The sequence below is a fragment of the Micropterus salmoides genome, unplaced genomic scaffold, assembly GCF_014851395.1.
Source record: "Micropterus salmoides isolate LMB-PRFRI ecotype aquatic unplaced genomic scaffold, ASM1485139v1 Ms_hic_scaffold_22, whole genome shotgun sequence".
NCBI lineage: Eukaryota > Metazoa > Chordata > Actinopteri > Centrarchiformes > Centrarchidae > Micropterus > Micropterus salmoides.
The window spans coordinates 11,201,990-11,214,995 of NW_024041373.1; the positions used below are offsets into that span (position 1 = coordinate 11,201,990).

At 41.0% G+C, this 13,006-nt stretch overlaps 1 protein-coding gene across 1 annotated transcript in view; it reads left to right on the forward strand.

The window, feature by feature from the left end:
- Window positions 1–2,943: 2,943 nt before the first annotated feature.
- mcu (mitochondrial calcium uniporter) overlaps window positions 2,944–13,006 on the forward strand; it is a gene marked incomplete at its 5' end in the record, with an annotated part of 29,425 nt that continues 19,362 nt past the window's right edge. Inside the window, 1 exon segment of the mRNA XM_038737220.1 lies at window positions 2,944–3,057. Coding sequence (XP_038593148.1) covers window positions 2,944–3,057 — 114 coding nt within the window.

The window sequence follows — 13,006 nt, forward strand, 5'->3', positions numbered from 1 at the left end:
GTTTATATTGTTACATACACTCTCACTTATTGCACAGTAAGTAAAACCTGTAGTGTATTTTTTGAACGGGAGCTTATTGACCCAAACAGCCATATTATTCTGTAAGTGTATTGCCGCAGCTTGAATTCATTGCCAGAATGAAAATGAGTCAGTTTGGTTGCTTGGCACAGACCTAGCTTCAGTAAATATCCCACGTCACAGCCTCAAACAATCCGACAAATGCTGTTCCTCCTCCACAGTAACAGACATTAGGAGACTCTCTTGGCAGTGCATGGACACTTTTTATAGTCACTGGAGTCTTGAATACAGGCCCCTCCTATGAGTTGATGCTCTATGCCTGACTTGTCATTGATAAGGAAGAGGCAATAATCGTGCTGCAACATAATATCTTAGTACCAAGGTCCACTGACTACCTTAATGTTGAGGACACTGTGTTTGAATGTCTCTTGAGAGTCTTTGAAAGCTCTAGTTTGTGTTGAAAAGTCGGTGTCAAACACGTTTATGAACCATGGGAAGTGTGTTTCATTAACTGTCCTCAACAATTCTTTCAAAAATTAATTCAGCATGTTTGTAGCTGTGGAAAGTGAGAGCTGGAGGGAAAGCAATGTCATCAATGCTGGTTATCACAGCACCTCTCCAGGGTAGCTAATGTTTGAGCTTGACTGTTTCCTCCTGGACCTTTGCGGGTCTGCTTGCTGAGAAGTAAAATCGCTTTAGTCTTCTATGGAATATATTTATCTGAGAGAAGCGAGACACCTAATTTAATGAAGTGTTCTTAGTTACCACTGGCAAAAAGTCAAACAGGCACAAGACAAGCGCTGTCCTTGCTTGTCAAATGTAATTTACAAAGGCTGAAAGTCGTTAAAAGAAAGGTAATTGTGTGTGTAATAACATGTAGAGAGAGAAGGCATTAAGCAGTGGTCCATTCATAGATTGGAGCTCTGACAGCGGAAAGGACACAGCAGATATGTTATTAGAGAATTACTGCTATAACAAGCCTTTCTCGTGCCAGCCTGCTTATTACAGGCTTTTTCAGTGATTACTATTGATTAAATAATAGTGTAGCTTACATTTACTGGCAGCATGGTGGCTTAGTGGTTTTCTCTGTCATGTCACAGCTGGAATCCACCAGCCAAACGGGTCCTTTCTATGTGCACGTTCTCCCTGTGTCTGCGTGGGTTTCCTGCCACAGTCCAGAAACATGCATGTTTGTTAAATTGGCCACTCTAAACTGCTTGTGGTTGTGAATGTAAGTGTCAGTGTGAGTGTCAGTTCTGTGATAGACCGGCAACCTTTCTTGGGTGTACAACACCTCTTGTCCAGTGCACGCTGGGATAGGCTCCAGCTTCCTGTGTCCCTGGAGAAGCAGTTTAGAGAATGGAGTGACCGAAAGATAGCTTACAATTTATAAAGCAATTAATTAAATTCACCTAGTATTTATTTATTTGAAGGAATCGTTTGGCATTTTGGGAAACATGAGTATTGGCTTTATTGCAGTTCATATCTGTGTGCCAAATATCAAGCTACTGCCGGCAGCCAACTTCACGTCATCACCAGCCAACCAGCGGAGACTCCAGAAAGTCACTGCACCCAGCCAAAAAGTGTGCCAGAATCATTTGTTTTGTACAAGGTATAATGTGTCAGTTAGTGAGCTTTAGATATCAATATCAATATCTGAAGGAGTATTTCTCAAATGTCAACCCAATTCTTACATTATACATTTAATCACAGTTTGTGTGTATTTGTAAACACTGGTGCAAGGAGATCTGTATTTTCACTTATGACAAATACTTTTAGCTCAGATATGGTCAAAAAAACTAAGTGGTTAAAAAGCACTCCTTGCAGACTCCTTGCTTGTTATTTTAATGCAGGTGCAAAGCAAAATTGTATGTTTTACGGTTTGAACCTGCTGTCTCGCACCCATTTTCAAACTCACTCAATCTGAGTAAATCAGGTCCTAACTGTTACATTTTTGACAGCGTTGCCTCTTTAATGTACTGGTGAGGGTGGATGGTTTTGAAAATGTTAGCGCCGTGCCTGACCTTTGTGGTTGTTATTGCTTACCGTAGAATGCCGAGAGCAGGCTTGTGAAGTGTTAAAGTACTGAGCAGCTTGTATTGTTACAGGGTCTGTGATCAGACCCCCTGCAGGCTGAACAGGTCCACTAAGATGGGTTTAATGTAAGTATTTTATGGTTAGCACTAGTTTTATTTCGGTGTGTGCAGTCAAGGTGCTGTCAGTGTTTATAATGGCAGAGTGTACCACTTTATCTACATCTTATCTCTCCTTAGTGCTGGGAGGTAGGGAACATCTGAGTGCATACACTAACTTGAAGGTGAAAGTATTTTAGTCACTCTAGTCTACCGTGACCCTCTGTCTACACCTGCCTACACACAGACACACACACAGTTGAAAATCTCTCTTTTTACCAGAAACATCAAAGCAATCCTATTTTGTGTTTTTTTTTCTCTAGTATGATAACAGTCAGCTTGTAAGCAACCTTATTCATATGTAGTGAATCACCGCTAATCTTGGGTTTGGTGTGGAGCAGCTGCAGGCTGCGACTGTCAATCAGAGATTGACAGTCGCAGGAGAGAAGGCTGCCTCACATACTTTCCCCAGTGTACACAAGAAGTTTCATATGACAGTTCCACTGTCTTGCATGCACAACTCTGACTACAGGGTTTGTTTGAATTGCAGCAAAAAGGAAATTGCCATGGCTTGTGACGGGAATAGAAATAAAACACCATTACCACTTTCACGCCTCATTATTTTAAGCCTCTAACAGTAGCACACTCTTGTTCCTGATGTTGGCTGTTTTGGAAATAGCATGAGGTTAGCCTTTTTCCATTCATGTTGTGATTATCCCAGACACTTAGTTTTCACTTTGAGCTAACGATGATGCTCACCCATCCTGATATTTTGGTCTGTTTGTGTCTTCAGCAGGAGGTACTGTCTGCTCCTTTCGCCCGTCAGACTGTCAGGAGAGCACATGGCCTACGGTCAGGAGCCCACTCCACACTCTTCAACCAGCCTCCCACTGCCCTGTCTCCACAGGTTAGTGTGTCTGCATGCATGAATTGTGGGTATTACACAGGAATTGAAAACAACAGGTTGTCTCATTTTGGACAAATCATCTGGCGATTATTTCCTCAATTCATTGATTAGTTGTTTGGTCTATAAAATTTCAGAAAATGGTGATAAATGTCATTGTTTCCCAAAGCCCATGATGATGCCCTCAAATATCTTGTTTTGACCACAACTGAATGAAATTCAGTTTACTGTCATAGAGGAGTTGACAACTAATTGATTAATCGTTGCAGCTGTACATGAATCCAGAGCCTCTTAATTGTATTGACAGCAGCTGCTGTAGCATCAGCATTGTCAGCACTTTCTGACGTCGTCATCACCCTGTTGCAGTTTTTAAAGTCATTTGGAAAGCCCAGTCAGAATATTGTTGTGTCATTACGAGGCCGAGATTTCAGATTGTCAATCAATATTAGCCAATTGTATATTGGCAGTCAGTGTAACTTGCATCATTCTGCATCAAGCTGCCAATGGATGCCCAAAGGATGTCAGCAGCAATGGTTAGTTTTATTCCCTTGTGATCTTTTAAATGCTGAAAGAATAAAGCACTCTGTGCTAAACCCCACACTCAAACGCAAAATATTTTCTGTTGGCATTCTCGGTCCAGATGTGTTTTTGGATTGATATTAACTACTAAAACTGCTCTCCCAATAATCCTTCACCACCTGTTTTGACTAGGAGTAATTTGCCGTTGTTTCCATAATTTTCAGCTTATTAGTGATGAGCATGCAAAACCTGTTTAGGGGAGAATCCTTTGAAGGTTGATGAGGTCACTGGGTGGCAGCCTTTTGATAAAGCCATTTCCAGAAGAAATCTATTTAAATGTATTCAAAAATTCCACTGTTCAAAGCAGCCTCACCACCGCGGTGCCGTTACCTTGATTCAGTGTTGTTGACATGAAGCAGTGTGTGCTGCCATATGAAACCAGTTTCACATCAAACCTAAATACGGCCTGTAAATCAACATTTTTGACAAGTGTGTATTTGGATTATAAACACCGGCAAGTTTTGCTAATGCAGTGTGCCATGTAACAGCAGAGAACAAGCTGTATCTGCGACATGTGACTTTGATGTGAAAAAAAACTGTGAAAACTTATCAAAAGCATGTGTGTGAAACGGAAACTTAATGGTTGTTTGTGTGCATGCAAATACAAGTGTTGCAAATAATGGGTAGCACCACATTATTGTGTCATTTTAACATCAGATCATGCAAATTATATACACATAACTTATCATAATATACTTAATTGATTCGCAGACGTTTAATACGCTTACAGCTGCCTGGTATCCATATGCGATTTTAGATTGAAATGTGTCATCTGACAAAATAATGAACGAGTCTCTTTTATTGTGTATGTGACTCAGTGCCAAATTAATTTCCTCCTCAGTTATAAATTTTATTGACTATTGCTGTCTGTTTTTGGATCACATTGTCAGTTTGATTTGTGTTGTAGTCTTCAATTTGTTGAAATATCTGTTGTTCCACATAGCTAGTGTGTAGCTTGAAGGTTTGTGTGGTACATAACAGGTGCAAATGAACACAAATGATTCATACATGTTGTCGTAGATCTTACGTAGATTTATGAACTCACTTTGGATTTTATGCTAAGAAAATGGTAATAATTCATTTCTGACCTTGTAAACAGCAGCTGTCAAGGTCCATTTAGTAGCCTCTTCTGGAACTTTGGATTGAAGTTCATATTTTCAGTGTGTCAAAAACTTACATATATTCCTTTTGTTTATTTGTAGATGTTTAATTCCACTTTTTCTGTCTGAGCACTTGAAGGACCTGTTAATCTCGGGGATGAGCTTGTAGCTTGTGATCCTGTAATTATTAAGAGCATACTTAAAGAGAGTGTGTGCATGCATGTCAGAATCTGCATGTTTTTATATCTATGTGTAAATGTACTTTGTTCCTTGAGGAACAGTAAGACACAGTCGCAATGTTCTCAGCACAAGGCGTCAAAGCAGTGTCCTTTCAATCGAGCATGACGGCCAGTCATAAGATCCGACAGAAGGACTTCTCAGCGCTGCCACTTTGTCCTTCATCTCTTCTCCAACTTGGCTTGGTCAGACCACAACTCTTTGCACTTGATATTCCTGTGAGTAACGTCCTGCTAGAATCCAATAAAGCAGACGCATTATGTTAAAAAGATCAGCTCAAGGTTAAGTGTGTATATTTTTCACCAGGAAATGCGCTTGGCCCACCAACAGGCTTGGGACAGGATGAAAATTTTATGATGAGAACAGGATATTTGTTCCTTGAGTGCTTGCAATCCTTCTGCTGTGGATAGCAGTGCATTAGCTCGACTCCTTGTCTTTCTGTGTGTGTGCGCGCGTGTGTGTCTGCGGTTACATGCATGGGAGCGAGTGTATGTTCAGTGTGCTTCCTTTGTGTTGGTGCATGCGTATTTATGTGTCATTGGGCTATATGAAATGGAGAAGGCAGGCAGGCACAGGTTTGTATAAGGTGGGGTGAGATGCACAGGGAAAAATGAGCAGAGGCTTCCCCTCGGACTGTGTTTACATTTTACTGCAGCAGGCCACTCAGCAAGGCATTGGGGGGAAGGTCGGTGAATGAGAACAGAGGCAATGTATACATTACTTACGCTGCTGGGAAGTAAAAACAGACACGGCCTTGTTCGCGACGGGGTGAAACAAACGAGCTGAGATGGAGCTAGTGGATAGTCCCTAGTGTCCCCTCTCCCTGCCGTGTAGCCTCCAGAGGAGAGCTGTTTGTTCAGAGGGCATGGGAGGGAGGAGACATGGGAGGCTCAGCAGGGAGTGTTTTTCCTTGCTGAGGCTTGTCTCTGCTAGGTAGGGCTGAGGATGATATTGTCATAACTGCAGCAGAAGGAGGATACATCAGCAGAACGGTGACACCGTAACAAAACTCCAGTAGAATGAAAATCAGCTTGCGTAAACTTGTTAGCCTTGCAAACATAGTCTCTAACCATGCCTTCTGCGCCGTCTGGCATTTGTTTACTGCATTGTTCTCAGTCAACACTTTTTTTTTTTTTCTTTTTTTATCTCATTGACATCCCTCTCACTGGCTCCTGCATTGCTGCAGTACAGGCACTTGTTTCCTACTTGGCTAAGCCAGCGCTCCCTCCCTCCCTCCCTCCTCTGTTGGTCCTAGGCATCAATCATTTTAGCTGCAGCTTCCCATGAGGCCTGATGGGTCACAGCTACACAGACACACAGACACACTCCTACCACAATTCTCAGATGCACTATTCATGCATGGACTTCTCGACCCATCTGCGACTCAGCTCGTACAGACGGGAGCCGTGGCAATTTGGAGTAGTTGTCAAATGTCACACCAATGCATGAAGAGAGAAACCAGCCAATTCATGCAGTTCATGTTACTCGACGTGTCCTAGTACGCAAGAATAGATTGCAGGGTAGATTGGTGAATGGATCACTGAAGAGAAGATAGACGGGACAGGATAATGTTCAGTAATATAAGAAAATAAAATGTATGGAGGGGAGGGGAAGGGCGGTGGCGTTGTGGTACTTTGAACCTGTTCCATGACACATATCTTCACCAAGCCTTGATTTGTAATGTTCCTCCTGAAGGCGGGGAATACATTGATCAGTAAAAAAATATAATTGTTCAGTCAGTTCAAGTCTTTATTGTGCTTTCCTCTCACTTTGTAGGGTGATCTTTTTGTCAGTGATCTACTCTGACTTGGGCAATCACCCATTGCCCATTCTCTGGCTCTGGTGTGGTTCAAGAGCAGAATGAGCAAGTGTGGTGAGGAGCCAGTTGCTGAAAACAATGGCTGCTGTTTCTTCTAGGAGGCAGGTGTGTTATGAAGAGAGACATGGAAACAGATTGTTGCTCTATTTAAATGATTCATTGAACTGCCCAAGCCAACACCCCTTTCTTCTCCAAACAAACAGTTTTGTTCTGAGACACAAGTAAACAAGTTAACCTTTTAACTGTAGAGTGCATCTCTCCTTCTTTTTGTGTGTGTGTGTGTGTGTGTGTGTGTGTGTGTGTGTTTCCATCGCGTCTCCTTTTACGACATCAAGTCATCAAGAGTTTGTGTGTGCCATACTGTCCATTTACTCCAAGTGACCATAAACTGTGCAGAGTGGCTTGTCCAAACTTGTAGCTCATAACCCAGCCAGACAGGGCCAGAGAGGGATTTTGTTTGAATGTTGTCACAAGTATTTGCTGTCAACGCTCATTTAAAAACCTGACTTATTTTTAGTTGCTTAATAAAAAATCATGTAGAAAAGTCATGAACATTCATTCTTTCTTTATAGGGCCACATACCACCCTGCCATTTCTAGTTTTTTATTCATTTAGACAGGAGGGGCGCCTTCCCAGGGGTTGACAGAAGAGTGGAAGGGGAAGAGACCAAGTGAGAAATGTGAGTGGAAGATACTGTGTGAAGGGAATTGTTGCAATTTGAATCAAAAAACGTGCTCCATCTCAGAGTCATAACTCAGTCACACCTTAACACACCAACGTAATACACATATTTTTAGATTCTGTGTGTGACTTACACACAACTGAGGATGTTGTAGAAAAAACTGGAGAAAGAAAACCCTTATAACTCCAGAACTTGCAGGAGAAATGTCAAGTTCTTGTGTTTTCTTCAGGATCTAAGTAATCCAGTGATCGATGTGTGTATAGATTGCAAAGAGGAAATGCTAATAGGTAATTCATCATACTTTTAATGGTGCCAAATTTTCAAAATGTAAACAAATATAGGCTAAAATAAAACAGGACTCAAGCTGTAGCCCACAGCTAACTAACTGACTCCATGGCAATATTACTCTTCCTGTTTACATCCCCGAAAGCCCTATATGGTAGGACTTTGAAAACCCCTGATTTAACCTGACTGACCTTTCTCTGGTCTTAGCTGCACCTTTTGAAGGAGCCTGTAGACCTAAGTGGCTGTTAGTGTAACCATGCCCAATCACACAAGTCACCAGAGATTGACCTAAAATTTCGTTGATATAATTCACAATTAAAGTGACAGTAGAGACTATGTTTACCTACAAACCTCTCTATTTGACCTGCTCCTAACTAGTAGGGTTGTGTCCTATGAAAATACAGTAGAGAGCCTTTATGTAAAGGTGCGGATCTCAAAGGCCCCAGCAGGGGCTAATAATCTGAGCAAATAAATTCACAAAAGATTGATGGGACTTTCCTGCTTGTGCTGACAGCATCTCATGATTGTTCAGTACAGCATTGACTCTCCCAGTAGGGCAGGAGGAGGAGCAAGCTACATCTGTATTTTCAAAACCTTTTTTATATTTTTTAGCTTACGTGGTTGGCAGGGAAGGGGAAAAGGTCAAGAGCAACAAATGAGGAAGCACGCAGTTGTCACACTTCTGTGACTGGATTCTTTGTGTTTATTTGCATCTCTTCAGTTTACTAATTTACCACCACTGCTGTTAACAGATGGATGCAGTTCACCCACTGCAAACGTGCTAAATCATCCACTCCCCCTGAACATAGAAAGCACCGGCAGACTTGTTCAGCTTTAATTAACTCTGCAGTTAATTAGGATGTTGCAGAGTCCGCTCTGACATAATTGTGTGTGATTTGAGTGACAACACACAGTGAGACGAAAATAAAAAATCAGTCTGACATTTCCAAACCACTCCGTGTCAGTTTGGTGATGCTGAATGTGCGATGAGATATTCTTGTGTCATTGAGTTTGTTGCCTTTAAATCAAATGGATTATTACATCATGACTCCTAGATACAGGTCGGCTTATCAAAGCTTAAAACTACCTGTAAGGCTGAGATACCATCACAGCATCTAATTACATTATTGATCTACGTGTCTGTGTATATTGCATGCATAAAATTGCATAAAAAGGAGATGTTGGTTCATTTTAAGATTGTTTTTTCAGACAGTCTGTCTGCAGGGTCAAGGCATATAAAGTCCGCCTGGATATTGCTAAATATTGGTAACCAACCCAGTGAATTTGGGATATAAAGGACGGGGGTGTGAAGAGGATTGTGTGACTCCCAAATGAAATATCACCACTCTGAAAATTAAGTTTAAGACACCCACAGTTTAACTTTATCTAGAGACAATCTCTACTAAAACATATAGCATATTGATTTTCATTCACTACAGTCCTTTATGAAAAAGGTAAAATGTATAAATGTCAAGAAATCATTTTCTGCAGATGTAAAATTTTAAATTTCCTCACCGGATCAAAATAAAAAAACAATTCTGTCTACATGTTTGTCTAAACTGAACTTCTGAATTTCTGTGATTGATTTCCTTTCAAGACGTTTTCTGCCGGAGCTGCAGTTATCTCTTTGAGCAAACCCATTGATGTTTTCACTCCCTAAACTGTCAGTGAGTCATCATCGCTGTGTAATAGTTTATTCTAGTCTGAGAAGAACAAGCAGGAATTCCAGCACCACGTGCCCAGGTTGTATCAGTGACACTATATGGTATTTCATAGTATAAATAGATGAACCGGAGTGTAATGACTAAAGCTTGTTGTGTAAACATTGTCGTGATGCAGTCATGTATTGCAGTACAACCAGCATGTGGCTGAATCTCGGTCGACTCCTTGAGGACTTCATGTAACCTGTGCCTGTGAATTCTGTGCACAGAAATTCATAACATTGCAGATAAACATTAAACACCTTATGAAATCATATTAAATATAGTATTAACAGTATCAGGACTGTTTCATCAATCAGTGTTAATTAGTCTGGATCATGCAATATTGCATGTACTTATATAGAATTTAGAATACCATAAGATTAATTTTTGTTATCAGCACAGATGGCTATTAGCTAAAATGGATTTCCTTATGCTGTTTTGGGACATGTTCTAGCCAATGTGGCAATCATTGGAACACAAGAATGATATTATAGCCTATATGATCATGTAAGAATATATTTTGTTGGGTGGTGCACAAAATGACTAATAAATAACACTAAAGCAATTTTATAGTTACACTCCTAGGTGTGTTCCATAACATAATAAGCATTACCAGCGGGGCTTAGTCACTCACCAGCTTATTTACTCACTGTCTACTGTATTTTCAGCCCCTGTTACTCTCTATCTCTATTTTCTCTCTCTCATATTCTGCAGGTGGGAACTGGGAGTAGTAATTCCTGTAATGTAAATGTGCCACCCCGACACTGGTGTAAACGGCTATGTAGCAGAAATCTGAATAAGAATAACTTTCCTTTGGCCTCTTTTGACATTAGTTGAAAATGGCTTTACAAGCAGTCATGGGGGCTCCACTTTGCAGGTATTGCTGTCGTAATCGCTTTATGACTATTATTTATGTGTGTGTAAATTTAGACACTGTTGAATGTCTGCAAAGATGATGAATCTACAGAGAAGCCTTGGCCTTTGAATTTGAGAAGCTGATGATAAAACCTGACATTTCCAGCTGATATTCTAGGTAGCAAAAAAAAAACCAACTTATTAATTACACTGAAGGTATAGTGTGACATATCATCTGTGGTTGAAGATACAACAAACTATGAAATAACCCAAAAATGAAATCCATAACACAAATTTGTTGCTAAAAAAAAAAGTTTTGAGCATTAAAGGGTATTGTGGTGGCATCAAAGGATTTTCTTCGTTCCATTTAACACCAGTGATCACGCTGGGACCATGCTATGTCTGGCAGCTTGCCAGAGGTGAGGCCCTGAGGCACTGCTCTCAGAGAGACAGTGATCACACTGAGGCTCTAATTTGTAGTAATAGTAGCCCTCGGAGATAAACTTCATATTAACATACGTAAGATATTAACATCTGTTACAAAATAGGAAGATGTTTTGCTTCAAGGTACCTGAATCACTTGAATTATCTTGGAACCAAGAATGGGAAGCAAGCAGAGTTGCAGCAGTCAGCCCGCTGCGGGGGGCAACATGATGGGGATACTTGGATGCCCTTGCCTGAGTTCATTTGCCAACAACCAAGCAAGACTGAATCCTGCAGTGAGGGACTGAGAAAAAATAGACAGGAACAATATCAATGGGGGGGTCGAGTGGTGGAGGAAGCCCTTGAGAAAGATGGAGAATTTAATCATATTCAAACTAAGGAATCGAGGAGGAGAGGCGGCACAATGAGCAGCATTCTGATGATGAGGATTAAGATATCCTGAATGGGAGCACGAGGACAAAGATATGGAGACGGGGTTTCTCTCAGAGCATTAGGGAGGCTGACTAGCTCACTTTAATTTTAGGTCATGATGTCATTTAGGGGAGATGAAAGGGCAGAGATGGGTGGAAAAAATGGAGGCGAGATGAGAGGACTGAAACAGTCTTTAACAAAGTCGTCATCAGCCATGCAGTCTGATCCAGCATTAAAATATTAGACGCCGTTCGGTGTGGTCTGTGAGTCAGGGTGGTGTGTCTGTCATGACTCCCAGAGCTAGCAGAGCAGGGACAGTCACATCACAAGCAGGCAAGAGGGTGGGAGACACCGCTGGGGACCGTGTGAGATCTGAAAGCCGCGGCTGCTTATTTGACTGCTGGGACTTCCATTACCCCGGCCCTGCAGGTGGGCAGAATGATAGACAGTTCCCAGACTCTGGCCGACTTACTCTCAAATTGTCCAAAGTCTGTGTGAGAGTGGGCTGCTCCACAAACAGGACCTGTGAATATTTGATGCTTGTTGTGTATGGCCTGGAGTGAAGCTTTTGTTGTTATTAACAATCAGACAAGTAAGACCCAACAGGATAAAAACTCCTAGACTCAATGTTAAGAATACGGTATCTCTGAAAATCATTCTCTGAACGGTCTTCCACCAATAGTCAGCAATTTTTTACAGTCATTTCAATACCGACATAATTTCAATATGAAGTAGGGCTGTCTGTGCTCAAAACAGCTGTAACGTCTGCTGACTGAGGAGTAAAGCCTGAGTCACACAAGAAAGAAAGTGGCACAGCAAAGCTAATTTGTGTGCCCTTGTGAAATAGGTGGCGCTAGAACCTGTGGCTCGCAGGGCTAGAAGGCGAACCTCGAGTTAACAGCTAACAAGCTAGCGCTAGTCAATCAGAAAAGCTGTCTGAGCTAGCAAATGGACAAAAAGTCAACACAGTTTATTTAAGAAACATGTTTGAACTGTTTGAAAATTATGGGGGGGGGGGGCTGTTTATACTCTATTCTATACTAACAGAGGCAAAACTAGATTGTCGACACAGCTAATATGCTACACTTGCTTCCTCTGTTTTGGACTCTCGAGCTCTCAATCTCCTCAAAAGTCGGCACTGGAAATAGTTTTTCTAGCGATCCAAGGCATCTGTTTACGTCTGTTTACCAAAGTTTAACTTGACACAAAAGATTTGTACAGATTTATTTCCCACTCACGGGGCTAATCCACAGACCAAAGCAAATCTAAATTAATTGATTTCACTGTTCAATGCTGGTGTGACTGAGCCAAGTAAGCCATGCACTTTTTTTGCATAGAATAGTAAGAAAATATTTCATTAAAAGTAATACAATACTTTAGATGATATTCAGTGTCACTGATGAAGGCCAGATGTAAAATGGTCAAAACATTTTATCTTAAATATAGTATTTGAATATGAGCCACCGTCTTTATTAGTTAATACAATAGGCATAAAGCGCAAGTGCGGTGTAAACTCTATATCACTGTTTTACATCACCTGTTTTACATCACCGTACACATTTATATGCCACTTCTACCTTTGCTTAAAAACAATAATAAACTTAATTTTTGAATCAAGACATCTTACTCACTGACAGCTAGGTACCATGAATTCTTATTGCTACTACTGTGTGACACAGATCCTTAAATATTGATTTAGTGCTGCTGTGGAAGAACATTTAATCTGCTACCACTACAGAAACCAGTGTTCAGGCAGATTCAGCTTCCCCACTGAAATTCGTAAACACTTATCACATGGTTGAGTAATGAAAAGGCTGTGGTACTCAGTTACAATTGG